The sequence below is a fragment of the Agelaius tricolor genome, unplaced genomic scaffold, assembly GCF_023055355.1.
Source record: "Agelaius tricolor isolate 1412-34295 unplaced genomic scaffold, bAgeTri1.0.p SCAF_1, whole genome shotgun sequence".
Taxonomy (NCBI): domain Eukaryota; kingdom Metazoa; phylum Chordata; class Aves; order Passeriformes; family Icteridae; genus Agelaius; species Agelaius tricolor.
This window is the reverse complement of record NW_027269261.1, coordinates 46,860,322-46,876,486: the sequence shown is the minus strand read 5'-3', so window position 1 is coordinate 46,876,486 and position 16,165 is coordinate 46,860,322. Positions and strand designations below refer to the sequence as shown.

Genomic DNA, 16,165 nt, shown 5'->3' with positions numbered 1-16,165 from the left:
TTTATTATTTCTTTTTAGATATGATCCCTTAAGAGGTAAAATGACAGCACAGTGTAAATCTAAAGTAAACCATTAGATTTATTGAAAGCATTAATGGCTTTGTTGCCATTAAATTATTATCAAGAAAAAACCCAAAAAAACAGATATCAATCCCTGGCTTTTCTGGAAATAGATTATGTGGCTTGGTGCTTTTACACGTCTTGTCTGGCTCACTGTTTCCACATGGTCACATCAGAATCTAAGTGAAAAATATTACATGTCTATACAGGAAAGGAGATGTGGACAGTAACAAAATGTACAGAAGTTAATTATATGAGTTTAGATACCTTCTTTATTACTTTCCTTTCAGACTAAACTGAGCACGCTTCCAGTTTCTTTCAGGTATCCTGAAATTTTGCATCAATTATAAAATTTTTTGCAATGGAACAGTTATGCCACTGACACCGAAAAAAAAAGATATTCTCTCATTCTCTTCAGACTTGATATCCTCTCCAGCATAACAAATGTCTTTTGGGATTGCTTCCCTACCCATCAGTTACAACTAGGAAAGATTTTGGATTCCCAAAACAGAAAATATTAATCTTTTTTCTATTCTAGAGATAGCAAGACATTTATGAATTATGATCACGTAAATTTAATTTTAACCACTAAACCAGAAAAATATGTTTTCAGTATTTATTAATAAAAATAATGCCATCCTAGGAAAATAAAAGAAAATAAAGAAGGAATCCCAAACCACAACCTTTCACTTTTTACAAAATACCTGAAAAACATCTGATAAAATCTGGAACGCTCAATACAACATGAAAGGCAGCTGTGTATGTAACAGCATGCAATATACCTTGTCATAATTTCAGGATAAAAAAACAGGTATAAACATTGTTACATGATTCAGCTGAGGCACCTGTTGTTAAAACTGAAACCATAAATATTCAGCCAGTACATTCTGAAGATGCTTTACTGAGATGACTTAGAAACCTTTTCCAGACAGAACTGAGTGACTGAAATCTCAAGATGCTCCAGAAACAATCACAATAAACTTTCAGTGTCACAATTCCAAAAGAGAATGTGAGGAGAGCTGTTTGTTATGTGCAGAGATTGTGCCAGCAGGTGTAAATACAGGCTGTCTAAACCACTGCTACACACCCAAGTTTACAGCTAATTCTACAAAATTAGAAATGCAAACCAAGGTAGAGCTTTTACAGTGTAAGGAATGTAAAAGAAACACCAATTACAATGTAGACATAAACTCTGCAGCTTACCAATTCATGTGAATTATTTTAAGTGCCACTGAAACTGAGACATAAAACAGCATAGCATACAAGGAAGAAAGCAGTCAAGAGACAATAAATGCTGGCAATTTAATCAGAACAATTTAGTCCTTTGCCTAGGTCTGCTAGCTCAGAGGGAGGTGACTTGTTGAAATTAAATGCAACTAGCATATCAAAACAAAAAGGAAAAATACACTTTCAAAGAAATTGAATACAAATCATTGGATTCACAACTCTTCTATAGCAAAACTGAATTATTCATGCATGTAAACCTGTTCAGCCTAGCTCTTACCTGGCAAGCTCTTATTCTGGTAGCTGTGTGGCTGTAGCAATGAGAAGCTCAAGGTTTACTAGCTGCTCCAAAACTTATTCAATTTCTCTACTGGGTTTTCTGCCTAAGCTGAAATTTTCACCACTGCAGCTGCTAAATTACCCTACAGGAATGATGGGTATCACCTGTTGTCAGCACCTGCAAGTACTTAAAACAGATGTAGCAAGAAGACCAAACACATTGTGACAAATGACAGTCTATTTTTGTGCTTCTGTTGACAATAAAACTCATCAAAAAGTTGCAGGGTCGTAATGTTATAAGAGTCCATAAATTCCAAAAGACCTCGACTCCACAATGTGAGCACTGTTGCCAAAACCCAGATGTTTTCCAATATGTTGAATACTTTTACAGATATAGTGTGGATATAAATAGGGTTTATTGAATTTTACCTACATGGTCCAGTGAGGATCATCAGAGCAGCTAGTTGGATCAGACACTGTAATTCTGTGAACTCCTCTTTTGGAAACAAAACTGGTACTGTGTCAGCATGTAGGCTGTGAACAAAGCAAAAGATGGAACAATTATTAAAACAGATTATAGAAACATGGGGAAAGCACAGCCACACAGCCATATAAGCTAAAAGGCTTAATTTGGAGAAAGACAAGACAAAAGTATTTAATATTTTTTATTGCCAAATAATACTGGTTTTTAGTTTGTTTTTTTTTTTTTTTTTTTTTTTGTGGTTTTTTTGTTTGTTTGTTTTTAGGGTTTTTTTGTGTTTTTTTTTTTCCTTCACAAACTGAGATACCTAGTTGGAAATAGAACAACTCAAGCACGAATTTATCACACAGAGATGTGGAGCAGTGGTAATATCATGGTACTGACAGGCCTTTGGGCTGCTCACTACTATCTCCAAAGGGCTATGTATCACATTATTTTCAGATGATTTTGTTTTTCAAACCTGGTGACCAAACTGGAGTAAAGACAACAGTTTCTCCAATATAGTATGAACAGTCACAGAATCACAGAATATGAGGTTGGACCTTTCTTAGCAAAAGCACAATCTTGATAAGATAACACAACAAACTGTCCAGCTGAATCTTAAAATTACCAGTTCTGGGGGATCCACCACTTTCCTAGGGAGCTTCTTATTTTAAGGCTGCAGCTGCAGCAGCAAGCAAACTTGTGTAGCTTGTGTCTGAAAATGGACACCTCCAGCATTGAAGAATGATGAGCCCATTCAGACCAAGGAGCAGGTCACCCCAAAGGTAGCATTAAGAACCGGGGTCTCCTTTTCTTCCCCACATTATGCAACCTTTCAAGCTAACCACTTTAGAAAGTTGGTCTGGAATCTAATTTTTCATGGAAAAAATGTAACAGAAGAAGCAAAAATATTAATAATTAAAACCCAAATAAAACATTTTCCTCTGCAGAAGTTGTAAATTCCTGAATTCAGAAGCATAGGAGAAAGATTGACTGACCACCATTTCATTACATATAATTAGGGCCAAGTAGAACCATGTGCCATTATTATCCAATTTATTGCATGCCATTGTAATCTAAGGCTTCCAGACCCCTTTGAATAACATAAAAGAGTGAATCTAATCAAGATGTTTCACAGTTTCTTAGTGTCTCAGCCTTTACCAGAATGCCAAGGGATTTTACTCCCAGGTGTTATAAAAAGGAGGCAACAGACTAGAAAGGGAATATATTCGCTACGCTGCATGTCCAGTTTCTCAGGAAAAAAACCCAAAACCACCACCAAAACTCAACAGCAACAGTAAGGGTGAGGGTACTAACAAATCTAAGACTATATTCCAGTTAATTTTCCGAAGGGAAGAAAACACACATTTACCATCATTCTACATTGCTGTATGCCAGCCCAGCACTTGTAACACAGCTCTGATATGCTTTTAACCACAAAGGTCTCCCCCTCCTCTGGTAAAACACTCTCCTGGAAGAAAGCTGTTCCCTCCACTAACCCTGTGCTGTCAAGAAATGCAATGAGTTGAAGTGGAAGCCAATCTGAACACCCCCTTAAACCAAATGAACACGTAGGGGCTGTATTTGAATGAATGAACAGAAAGGAAACAAATCAGATTAAATATGTCCAGAACTTCCATCGTTTGTCTTACAAGGAGTGCAAAGCAATTCCTTGCTGGACACGTCAGTGTGGCAACCCTTTTGTAAGAGCAGGTGTGGTGGTTTGACAGGAAATATGTTTTCTGGGATGCTGTGGTTAGGCCATGGATGTTCAGATTTTAATATTGGCACCTAATGTGGCCATTGGGACATTGGATCTGCCTCTGAGAGCACGGGGTTAAAGCAGGGCTCTGCCCTGGGAGGCTCTCTTGGGTTCCAGTCAGGGAAAGGTTCAGAGCTCCCCTGCCCGGCTGCGGGCTGGGCGGGGCAGGGGCAGCCATGGGGCCGGGTGAGGTAGGCCCAGGGGCAGCCATGGGGCCGGGTGAGGTAGGCCCAGGGGCAGCCATGGGGCCGGGTGAGGTAGGCCCAGGGGCAGCCATGGGGCCGGGTGAGGTAGGCCCAGGGGCAGCCATGGGGCCGGGTGAGGTAGGCCCAGGGGCAGCCATGGGGCCGGGTGAGGTAGGCCGGGGCCTGGACAGAAGGGAGGTGAAGGCCCCTGCAGGATGGAAGGGTGGAGGAGCACTGAGAGGCATCGGGCAGCCACCCCCACCCAGGAGAGACAGAGAGAGAGCCTGTGCCTGTGCTTGGCCGGCCGAGAAGGAGAAGGGGGGGTGTGAGAAGGTGCCCGGCTGGGCAGCCGTGGGAGTTCTGGACAGACAGAGCCTCAGATTTTTAACCCTTTTCTTGGATGATGGAAACCTTACAAATGCTAATCCTCCTGGAGTTGAATGAGAAGAGAGATATGGATGAGATAAGAGGAAATGGGCCACAAGAGAAATAGAGAAGAACTCAGGTGGAAGAGAGATGATGGAGCTTATGCTGGACTCTTTTTGCATAGCCATGGACAGAACCATGTTCCTTGTGATACAGAGACTGCATTCTAGGGGGAGGCAATGCCTCAGGACCAAGAGGGTTCGGTGTGGGTACCCCTCGGCCCCAGGGGGTGAAAAATATGGGGGGAACAGATGTCCCAAAGTTGAGACTGTGCCTTTTTGGAGTGGGATGAAGCATCCTTAAAAGTCGACCCTAGAAGCAGCTCTGGTCCGTGTTCAGTGGTGAGAGCGCTGGACATGAAAGGAAGAGGTCACCATTGGCACAAGGAGGACTCCTTCTCCTCTTGATGAACTGAGGATTGAGTATTCTGAAGGGTGGTGCTGGACTGAGAGTCAATGATTTGGGGGATGTATTGTATTGGGAATTTGGTGGGGAGGAGGAGATGTATTTGTGAAGTTTTCATTTTCCTTGTGTGTTTCTTTTTCTCTCCCTTTTCCTTCTAGTTTAGTTAATAAATTCTTTTTTTTCCTAAGTGGGAGCCTGCTTTGCTTATTCCTGGTCACATCTCACAGCAGAAACCAGGGAGAGGGTATTCTCATGGGGGCACTGGCATTGTCCCAGTGTCAAACCATGACAGCAGGCTTTGAGAAGGACCCTCTCAGCCCAGGATCTATGTTTAGATGAGAGACTAGCACTCCAAACACACTTCCAGAAACGTTTCTTTCCCTAGGCATTTCTTGGCCTAGCCATTACACCACTAAAATGCTCTGTTCCCACCACTGCTCCCAGGCTGACCATGCACAGGGAGCACAGCACAAGGAAGTGTGTCTGCACCAAGGGTCACATGGCAAAGACGGCAAATTCTCAGACAGAGGCAAAGAGCAGCCAGGGAGATCATGTTCATCATCAACCTCCTCCCACCTGAGAGGGTTTGCACTCTGTAAAGCTCTGGAAGGATCTCATGGAGCCTTCAGTGCTAGAGCTCAATCTTTTGGCTTAGGAAGGAAGGTTCCAGACTTCTCAAGACAGCAATTCTGATTTTAGTACTTCATTCCAGCAATGCAGCTGTAATAATTCATTCATGTAGCGTAACTAAAATTTGCACGGCACATACCAAATTTTGTTTAATTGAGGTCCCTAGAGGTCCTTAGTGGAATGTTTACAGTGCCAACAATGTGAAACAACAATGCGAATTGCTCTTAAAAAACCTGAATGTTTAAAAATTGATTGATCCATTTTTTTTTAATTCACAAAGTATAAATGTTGAAAAAAACTTCTTATTTACGCTATCAATGCAGAAAAATAACTTAAACTGCTACATGATGAAAGTCAGTTTTAAATAACTTGCAAACTTTTAAGACTGCAAAACAATTGAAAAGAGAAGCCTTTTTTTAGTTGAGGAAATTAAGTTTCTGGCAATTAAAATCTGAATTTTTATAATCCCCCTCTTATCAATTTATTATGCTTTTAGTTAGAAAAAACTAATTTATTATTAAATTAGCTTCTCAAGCTATTTTCAGTTTTAAAAAAACCCATCCCAATATTTTTAGTTTTATGCCATTACTACCATGATTACATTTTTACCCTCCTAATAATGCAGGCTGTGACTCAGAGCTTTGGAATTCATTGCCTTAATTTACAATAAACTGGTCTCAAGTTAGCTTGTGCTGTTTGTATATTCAGCTACAAAGCTAATACACTCTACTCTTTGTAGAACAGTGATGAGGCCCATTGACAATCCAGCTTGTGCAGAGCATCAAGCTCCAGTTAAACAATCCTGTCAACAAAGCCCCATGCTAGGTATCAGCATGAACCTTGGACTTACTGAAACCACCATCAGCCACCTCTAATTTCATGTACTGTGTCTGTGCTAGAAAATTTAATATGAGGGGTGCTTCTAGGCATTGGACCCAAACTCTGCCACACAAGTGTGAGCAGGGCTTTGCTTGAGGGTGGTCTGGGAAGCAGCACTGCCAAGGAATTTGTGTTAAACTCTGCACACATGGGCAGACTATGAAGAGGACAGCACCAAAATCTGTGACACCACAAATACAGCTGTGATTTCAATGCCAAAAAAAAACCAAACTGTGGTCAGGATCCAGAGGCACCCAGTGTTCCAGGTACAGAACTGAAAATCACATTTTACAACTTGTACAATTCCTTTCCTATATTCATGAGAATCCCTACTTAAAACAAGAAGAGATTCTGGGTGCTGCTTTTACCTTCTCATTTGTCTTTGATAAAATCTCACTTGAGACTAGAATGTCAGAAAGGCCTCTAAATAAGAGAAGTACATTTGTTAAAAGCAAAACTATGGATGTAGTGATTTCTGTCCTGTTTACTTGAGAAGACAATGCATTTTCATGCATTGACTCTTCACTGAGAAAACTAGTTCCAGTGTTTAACCAAGAAGGTTCCTCTCTATTAAAAATAAAATTCACAGACTGGTAAAACTTCATAGATAATAAGGTAAGTATTTCACATGAGCGTGTTTCAAGAGAGATAAAGTAATCTCACATGTTGCAATCTTTTAAATGAATTATGTACAATTTTTGCCTTGTTGTGAGGACAAGAAAAAGTCTCAAAAACTTGAGCTTGTTACATATTTTTATTTTCTTGCTGAAATAACCTATTAAAAATCAATACTTTTACACATCACATTTTTTTCAAGCTCAAAAACGCCTACAGAGGTACCTAAATAGATAAAAAGCATTTTAATACTTGAATGACTATGAATAATAATGAATATGATCCTGATGCCAAAAAAAAAAGTCAGAAAAAAGGCAGTTTCTGTTTCCAATGGACTTTAAAGAGCAGAAAATATTTTAATTCTTAAGCTTCAGACATAAAAATTCTGCAAGATGGAAGAAGCATCTCTGCCTTGTGCTTCTTTCAGTGGATCTCATTAGACAGAGGTTAGGATCATTCTGGACCAAGACAATATCAAAGACAAATGGTAAAAGATTGCAACTGCAATATTTGTACACTTGAAAAGTGCCTCCCCAGTGATATGAGAGAAAAATGTGCAACACGTAGGTCATAACAGAATTTCTTTGCAGGGACAAATTCAGTATCACAAATTCATCCAACTTGTTCTACTTTTATTTATTCAGGATGGCTAAAACCAATCATTTTATTCATTCAGTTTAACAGAGGTAAAAACTAATGATTAACAACATGGTTTAGGACAATGTTACTGATGAAGGCACATCAATTCACAGTACTGTCTTAGCCAACTCTTTCAGCTGCTGAAGAACTAGAAGGCTTTATTTTAGTTTGAAATTCTGAGGAGTACGGTCAAACAAAATCCAAACATTTCAGATATTATTTTAGTTTGGTAGTCTCATAGCTCAAAAATTGTTCAATCTAGACATATCACATTTGTTTCACTCTAGAATAGTGTTTTATTGACAAAGCTGAGTGCCTATTATGGAAATACTCAGTTAGGACTGCTCATCATAAAGATGTTCAACTCAGTTCAGTTCACATACAAAGCATCTCAGAAGTGCCCTAGAGTGTCTGAATAATCAGTAGAACAAGTAACTAGGAAAAGGAAAACATCAGGAGAAATACACTAGAAGAATACTTCAACATAACTGCTCTATTACTTATATTTTCTACATAGCTGGCATATAACCCCAAAAGCTTTTTAAAATTTGCAAAGTGATTAGACTCTCTTTGATTGTTGTTCCTTCAGGTGCTTACTGATACCCGACTACTAGTGTCTCTGACAAAGATTATAATTTTACACTGAAATCTTTTAAATGTCATGTATAATTTTATATGACACTAAGAGATAATAATGGTTAAACAGACCAAAAAAGGAAGCTCACTATTTAGTATACAGTTATCAGCATTAATAATTTAGTAAGTGATTACACTTTAGATATCTTCGAAGTCACAGGCATCTACCCCTGAGCTGTACAGGCTGCACAGTCAACACAAGAAAAGCTACCACACCCACGAACCATTCAACAGAGCTGATGTGTCTTAGTTGTTGCCCCCAGGATGAGATGAAGTGAGCTTTAGGAGGATCTCATGCTAACCATCCATTATGCAGCACATCTAAATCTGTTTTGATTAATCCCTTCCTGAGTGTTCATTTCTCATGATCACATATTGGTATCCTTAATTGTTTTTACCAATCCCTTCCATCCACTGTTTATTCTAGAAATATTCTGATCCATCCAGCCACTTAGAGTGAGATTAGGCTCCACTACACACATGGAAAAAGAAACCCTACCCCTTCTTGTGGAAGACAGCCTTATCTGAAAAAAGATGTTCCAAGCAAACATATGGCTCCATTTCTTTCTCACAGTTTTAATTTAAGAGTTATTTAGAAGTTTCAAGATATTCATGACTCCCATATTGATGGCCTTTTCTCCACCCATCTCTGCAACTAATAAGCCCCCGCAATGTGGTTTTTACTGTAACTGATTACTCTAAACACACAAAAAAAGTCTAACAAAACAGTAGACTTTTCAATATTTTAGAAAATATTTGGGTGTTACTTATGTACACATGATACATCTGGTGTGTTAAATCTGAGAAAGTGGGAAAGCATAAGTAAAATTTTGAATTATCATGAGGCAGCTGAATGTGCAGTGAGTAATATGCTGCTTTATCAGTTGGAAGCAGATGGACTTTCCTGAAAAGGGATTGTAAGTCTGTTAATGGAAATGTGCAGCTTGCTCACTGGAATACCCAGGTAGGAAATGTCCCATAATTTGGCTTTTCCTAACTGTGCCTGCCAGGCAGTACAGGAAAATCCAAGTAATGATGGATTTCTTTCTAAACTCCATTTTGTATCACGGATACACAAAACTACCCAAAAAAATGTCTTAATGAAACATCTGACGAGAAATTATGGGATTAATGATGTTTATAAGCAAAAAGAAGAGACAAGCTGTTGACAAGAGTTGCATTAATCTCGGATACTCACCTACCAAAATCCCCTCTTTCACATCCACAGTGCAGCCAACACCCTGGCATGGGGTCACCTGCCCTCCTCCAGCCTCACCTGGAGCTCTTGTGGAGCAGGTGCCTTACCCTACCTGGGGGCAGGACCCTGGGGACACTGTGATGGAGATGTCCATACCATCTCCTGGGGCTATTCTCAGGCACCCAGAAGGTCCCTAGGAAGGTAAGGAAGACAGCCCTGCATGCCCTAGGGACAGCAGCAAACATGGCAGTGCTGACACAATCTCCAGGGTGAATGTCACTTGAAACAGTAGAACAGAATCAGCTAAGAAGCCTTGGATTCACCTCTGCTCTGGGCATCCCTGTCCATGCTGCAGAGCCCTCTGCCAAGGAGGCAGGGGATGCCTCATGCCAGGTGCAACCTGTTCCAGCTGGCTCCAAGGAAACCAGCCCAGGATATGGATCAGCCCCACAGCTGCACTGGCAGTGCCCTGTGGCCCATGGAGAGCCCAGGCTGGAGCAGGCTCATCCTGAAGGACAGCAGCCTGTGGATGCCTCCGGCTGGAACAGGGAGCAGCATGAGAAAGGAGCGGCAGAGAGGAGCTGCCATCAACTGACCACAACCCTTATCCCTGTCCCCCTGTGCCACCTGAAGGAGCAAAAAATAAGAGAAAGCTTCACTGTGGGGAACAGTCCTGACCCTCTCTGAGAGAATATTGTAAGCATGTTTTGGGACTGTAACATGTTAATCTCTTAAAAACGTCTTATCCTCTTATGATCAATAGCAGAATGATTCTCTGTGCAGCTGAAGTTAAAGATCTGTTGTTAATTTTGTATTGAATTAGTATACAGAACTTCAGTACTGGAAAAAGCAGCTCAATAATTTATTTATCTCTTAATATATTGATTTGTTTGTTTGTTTTTACAGAATAAAAAGCTAAACAGCTTTTGCCTAGTGGGGAGAAGGGATGAGAAAGGAAAAAAAAAAAAAAGGAATTATATGTGGACAGATAAAACCCCCGACACGAGGCTTTTGTGTCAAGCCACATTCTTTCATTAAATTCACAACTTAAACAACAAATCACAAAATATTGTATCATCCCAATGCTTTACTAAAACTAGACAGCCCAGGGAAAATAAGCCAGTGGCTTTGCTATCACAGTTTAACTCTTCTGCTCAGATAATACAGGTTTGGCTTTGCCCAGGATTTATTTAATTCTGAGTATTAGGAAAAGCTTGGAACCGATTACTACTGAGGGCAGTAGTAATCAACATCTGTTGTTGATATACATTTATTCAGATGAGTTAATATGAGTAAAACACTGTAAACAACTCAGAAGTATATAAACTTGGTGGCACAGGAGATGAGGCTCTAATGGGATGCATCTATGAAACAGGGGAATGACCTATACCCTAACCAGGACAGAGGATCAGGGCAGACCATGTGCTCTGTGTGCTTTGACTTCCACAGGCAGTGTCACAGGAGCAGGCACTTCTGACTGATTGCCTGTAATCACTCCTGCCATGCTGCTCCGCTTTGCTATCCTGGGATTTCACAGGTCACTATACCAGTGGAAGTGCTGTCACCTAGACAAAATGTGAAAGTACACATTCCTCTTGAGAACTGATGGCAACCCCAGCCATATTTTCTACCTGGAATTAATGTGGGTTTTGCCTATACATGTTTTCTTCTACATTTCAATTTAATCACCTTCTGAAATTCAATTCAATGAAATAGAAAATGTTGTTTTTATACATTCATAGTAGAAGTGATGCTCCCTAAAGCACAATGATTCTGTTTTCACAGTGTTGCTTTGGAATGCAAAAAAATGATGGCCTTTTTCTGATAGATTATATGACTGGAGGTGACTTAAGTTTTCTAAATATTTCAGAAAAATTAGACGCCTTAGAAACTGGGGAGAGGGATCATACCTGTTATCTTTCTGTTGCAGGCTGAAGTATGGAAATGGAAAACCATTTTCATCTTCAAGGAAAGCTTAACCATACCAGACTAATCCCAAAGTGATATGAACCAATGCTACCTACCAGCAATACTAAAATTTTCAGGTACCTAGCTAGATTCTGTAAAAAACTAAACTAAACTAGCTTTAAGCCAATAGCCAAATCTGAAGATAAGATGAAAAGTAGTCGGGTTAGATTGGCAGGAACTGCTGTGTTTGGCTTTATTATTGCCTCTCCCTGGCCTATGAAAAGCAGTGTTTTTTCCCCACAAATAATGTTTTATGTAACATCTTATCGACATCTACAGGCACTTAAGCTATTGGCAATAGCCTTCATTTCTTACACTCTCTTTCTGAAGTATCCTGTAATTGTGGCTTTTGACCCTTTAAGTTACATATTCAGTGGCCACAAGGAACATATCAGTAAAATGTTTTATGAACCTTTCGATCTAGAAACTTTCTGAATAATTGCAATGCTGGGGAACAATCCTTAAAACCCCAGGTACTTCCATTCCTATGGTACACAATCACATTAACTTTATGTTTCTGTGGAAGTAATGCAATTCAAGGCTTAATAACAACATTAAATTGCATAATTAATTTAGAGGCATTAAAGAACACCAGGATGTATTGAGACAATTAAGATCTTTAGCAGCATTACCTTATGATATTTTCTGCCTCTGGAAGGCAACATACTACTAGCATACCATCAACCCAAGAAAAGCTCTCACTGGGATAAGATTTTAAATTACTTAATAAAGACTTTAACAGACAAAAATTCTGTGGTCATCTCATGAAGTTCATAAGTCAAGTAAGGTCCTGATTTATTACAAGCTAACAGTTGTAATTACAGAAATTAGGCATCTTGCTGACATTACAGAAAATGAGACAGAAAGCTCAGCTATTTTTCTAAGTGCAGCAAAAGGAAAGTCAAAGAGAGAGTGAAAACCCTCAAGGCTGAGCTCAGTCTTACATTAGTATAACAAAATACCAATGCAGAATAACCAACAGAACTCATTGTGCTTTGTGTTCTCCTTGCCAAAAATGTGTTAGTATGGGTAACTTTTGAATTACCTGCATTCAGGACGAATAATACCACTCGAATGATACAAAAATGAAAAGTGCATCAAAAAAAACCACTTGATTTTTTTTACATCAGAATTATTCCTGTGGCTAACCCTCCCAGAAATGTAAGGAATGCTCTGAAGAGGGCTGTTGATATCATGTAACTTAACTATTTTTTTCATTCTGATGTGAATCATTCTTTGCAGGAGCCTCTCCCCAGGATCACAGGAGAAAGCCCACTGACTAATTTAGATTAAACATCCAGTACCTAGACAGGCAACTTTAGGCAAGTTTGATTCCACCCAAAATGAAGCCAAAAGTCTGAAAAAAAATCTATCCCTTTCCTTCTTATAAAGCAGTGATACCCTCAAGGTCTGAAGATATTTCAAGCCAGAAAATATCATCCTCTTCCCCACCATCTGAAAATAGTCTGAAATCCACTGATTGCTAAGCTAAATTTCTAAGTCATCAACGTAACTAAATTCCCTCATTAATTCCTGTATTTCTACCTGATTTGTTTTGCTGTTGTTTGATTAGCAGCATTCATGAACAAAATCTAAGCATTAAGAATGTCTAATGAGGAAATGAGTCAGATGTATATAACTCTGTAACAGGTAATATTAGATAGAGAGGAAATCATACCACCAGTCTTTGTAAACCTATGTCAATGGAGAAATCTGTTGGCTTCAGGATGCATAGCTAAACTGGTTTTGGACAAGAACTCTACCAAGGATGGCATGTTGTTGGACTGAGCCCTGAAGCAGGGAGGAGAGCCAGGTGTCACACTGTAGGTCTGTTCCAAATATAATGTATCCCTTAACCACGTCTATCCACAGGAAAGAGACTGTCCTTGCATTGTCCGGATTATTCTGAGAACTCGAGGCTACAATATCACCCTTTAGGCACCACTCTTGCCACCCTTCTTTCAGCACAGGTTCTCTGACCTCCAGATATCTTCCTTGGTAAAGGTAGGTAGCTTCAAGCAGCTTTAAGGTAGTACTTCATGCCCTCCTCTTTTTTAAAAGAGTGCTGGCAGCCAAGCAAATATATTTGTTAGAGACAGGAACAGCAGGTCAGCAGCTGATTTTACTCAGAATGTTATGGTATTCTTTCTGTCTTTATTTTTGTTTTTTTTTTTAAAGAAAAAAAAATTGTATATCCTTGTTTACAGTCCAGGAATAGGGTAATAATCTTCATCTACATTAAGTCAATGAAAGAAATCCAGTGTCAACACCCATGAAGAAAAAAAACAATGTAAAAAGAGAAGCAAGCATTCCTAATTGCTCAATATTAGTACTATTCTGGAACACTGTTTGGCAAAGCACTGCTGAAAACTGTTTCAGGTCTTTAAATAGTACAGTTTACTTATGGGGAGCTAATATAATAGCAATATCAGTTCAAATCATAGGGTGGTTCTTTAATAGCTGGTAATTTTCAAGGACAGCCTTTAGACCTTGCAGCAAATAAACAAATTCCACCTTCAAAACTTTTTTTCCCTACTATACAACTTCAAACAAGTAAACTTTTCAAGGTTCTGCTATTTGTAAAAAAATAGCTCTTTCTCAGCCCAGCAAATGAAAGGAACTATTGGCAAAATTTTAATAAGACTGTAAATCCAAAAGGCAGTATGAAATCATAAAAAGTGTGTTGATGACTCTAACACTGTCCTATATGCATAAGATGTAAAAATGCCATTTATTTAAAAGCCTACCACTCTGAAAGAGACAAAAAAAAAGTAAGGAAACCGGTGATGGGTAATAGTAAGGGTCCAGCAGTGCATGTTCCCGGGTGGGGCTTATAAAATTTCAACCAGGTGGAATAATCTTATTTCAGGCAGAGAGAGAGCAGCTGTTGGTTGTTTAGTTGCAAATATAACTGAGGTGAATTTCAAACCAAAGTTAGTTGAGACAGAGATTTTTTTACTCATGCAGAGAACAGAATTTTATAGCGGACAGACACAACTTCGACAATTACTTTTACTTAAAAGAAGTCTTTTTTACAACAGCATTCAAATGACTTTGTAAACTCATGATACTCTCTCCAGCAAACTGATGTGCAATCACATCAATTGACACGACCTTTTCCCTAGGATTTTATACTTCAGTGAAGAAGCATGCACCTTGTTTGGGGGAAGGGGGGAAACTCTGCTCAGCAGAAATCTTCCACAGCTTGTTTCTGATTGTTTTAACAGCGCAACAGTACTCAGCAGATGATAGAGCAGACTTGCTGGGCTTTACTGTAGTTTGCTTCTCACAAGCCTGAGATTATTAAAAACCCCCCAACCCACATTAGATTACAGGAAAAAAGCTCACCATCAACATAGTCTGCTGCTCTGAAGTGGTTGATGCCCATATCCTCACCTCATAATAATCCCTCGCAGTTAATACACTGCTGCAACCTAAATACTCAAGCCAAAGGTCACCTCAAAAGGAAGAGGTACAAGAAAAGCTCACTTTTCCACTTCTAAATGTACTGTGGTCAAGATGAAGAATGAAGGTCACTGTTATATCAAATAGTATATCTGTTTTATCACTGTTATATCAAATATATCAAATATTATTTTGATTAAATTTATGCTTATTCACTCCTAGACGCAAAAGCTTTTAGTGAAAGGAAAAAATCTAAACAATTCAACCAAACCCCAAACAAATACTGCAGAAGCAGAAAGCTTAGGTGATTTGTATTATAATGTTGAAAGGAATTTTTAGGTTTTGCTACAATATTTCTGCTGCACTGAGCACCCTGCAAGACTTAATGCCAACCCATTTGTGTGGCACAGCAGTTCTGGTGGGCACTTTACAAACAATTGAGTTTTAAGCCAGGATTAGCTCCAGAGTTCACAGAGTAAACACACACATGTGCTCTAAAACAAAGCCTCACAGAGAAATTTCCAGCTACACTTTTCTTTATTTCCCTTTCTTTGCCTTTCTTCAACGTAGGACAGTTTCCCCCAGCTTACAGTGCACGATCTACCAACTCCTCAATGCACCTCTATCTCTTGATTTAGGTATTTTGCTGAATTCTCCTAAAAGAATTGGGAAGATGGCAAGATTGTTACATGTTTTGCAGTAGCATATTCCAGAACATTTTCCTGCAAGTCATATCTGAAAATAAGTTGAACTGTAACTCATTCACTACCAGGAAATTAAATTTTTCTTCTGTCAGAGAACCACTGAAGTTTCTTATGTCCAGATTAATTGTATCTACTAACTTTAATTTCCAGACACAGGATAAGAAGGTCAGCTGCTTGGCAATTCTCTATCTGTAAAGATACAAGTCAAAAACCAAAAAACCCCTTTAAGGACATATATAATATCAATACTAAAATATAGATACAAATAAAGCAATAAATAAAAAAAAAGTAAAGAAGGGAAAGAAGTTTAATCTCTACATAATATCTCAGCTGATTCTGAGGAGTGTTTTGTCTATTTGACTAGAGAAATACACGACTGAAATATTTTAAGGGTTTTAATGATGAAAAGCCTTTTTTGTTACTAAACAGAAGTTCTACTTGTTCAGAAGTGACAAAAAAAGCAAATTCCTACCTCAGGTTTACACGCCTTTAAATGCTAACATTATAGCAAGAAAAGGAAAAAGGACAATTAGAAAATGGTCACATTCCTCCTAATGTATTCTGGGATTTGATTTTTTTCACTTGCATCAATAAAAAACAAAAGTTCCTCTTTAAAAGAAAGCATTCTAACTCATTGTACTGTTAGTGTTTGGAAGATTAAAGTTCTTTTTATTGCTAAAGGAATTCA

The 16,165-nt window shown here is 38.9% G+C and overlaps 1 protein-coding gene across 5 annotated transcripts in view; it reads right to left on the bottom strand.

The window, feature by feature from the left end:
* The window catches only part of CHRM3 (cholinergic receptor muscarinic 3), a 273,827-nt gene that overhangs the window by 132,196 nt on the left and 125,466 nt on the right, over positions 1-16,165 (bottom strand). For 2 of the 5 annotated variants that reach the window (XM_071432667.1, XM_071432674.1), the window contains one exon: positions 1,992-2,096. The exons of 2 other annotated variants lie outside the window; for them this stretch is intronic. In XM_071432667.1, coding sequence (XP_071288768.1) covers positions 1,992-2,096 — 105 coding nt within the window. The remainder of the gene's footprint in view (positions 1-1,991; positions 2,097-16,165) is intronic. One more of the 5 variants, XM_071432679.1, reaches the window with a different exon arrangement.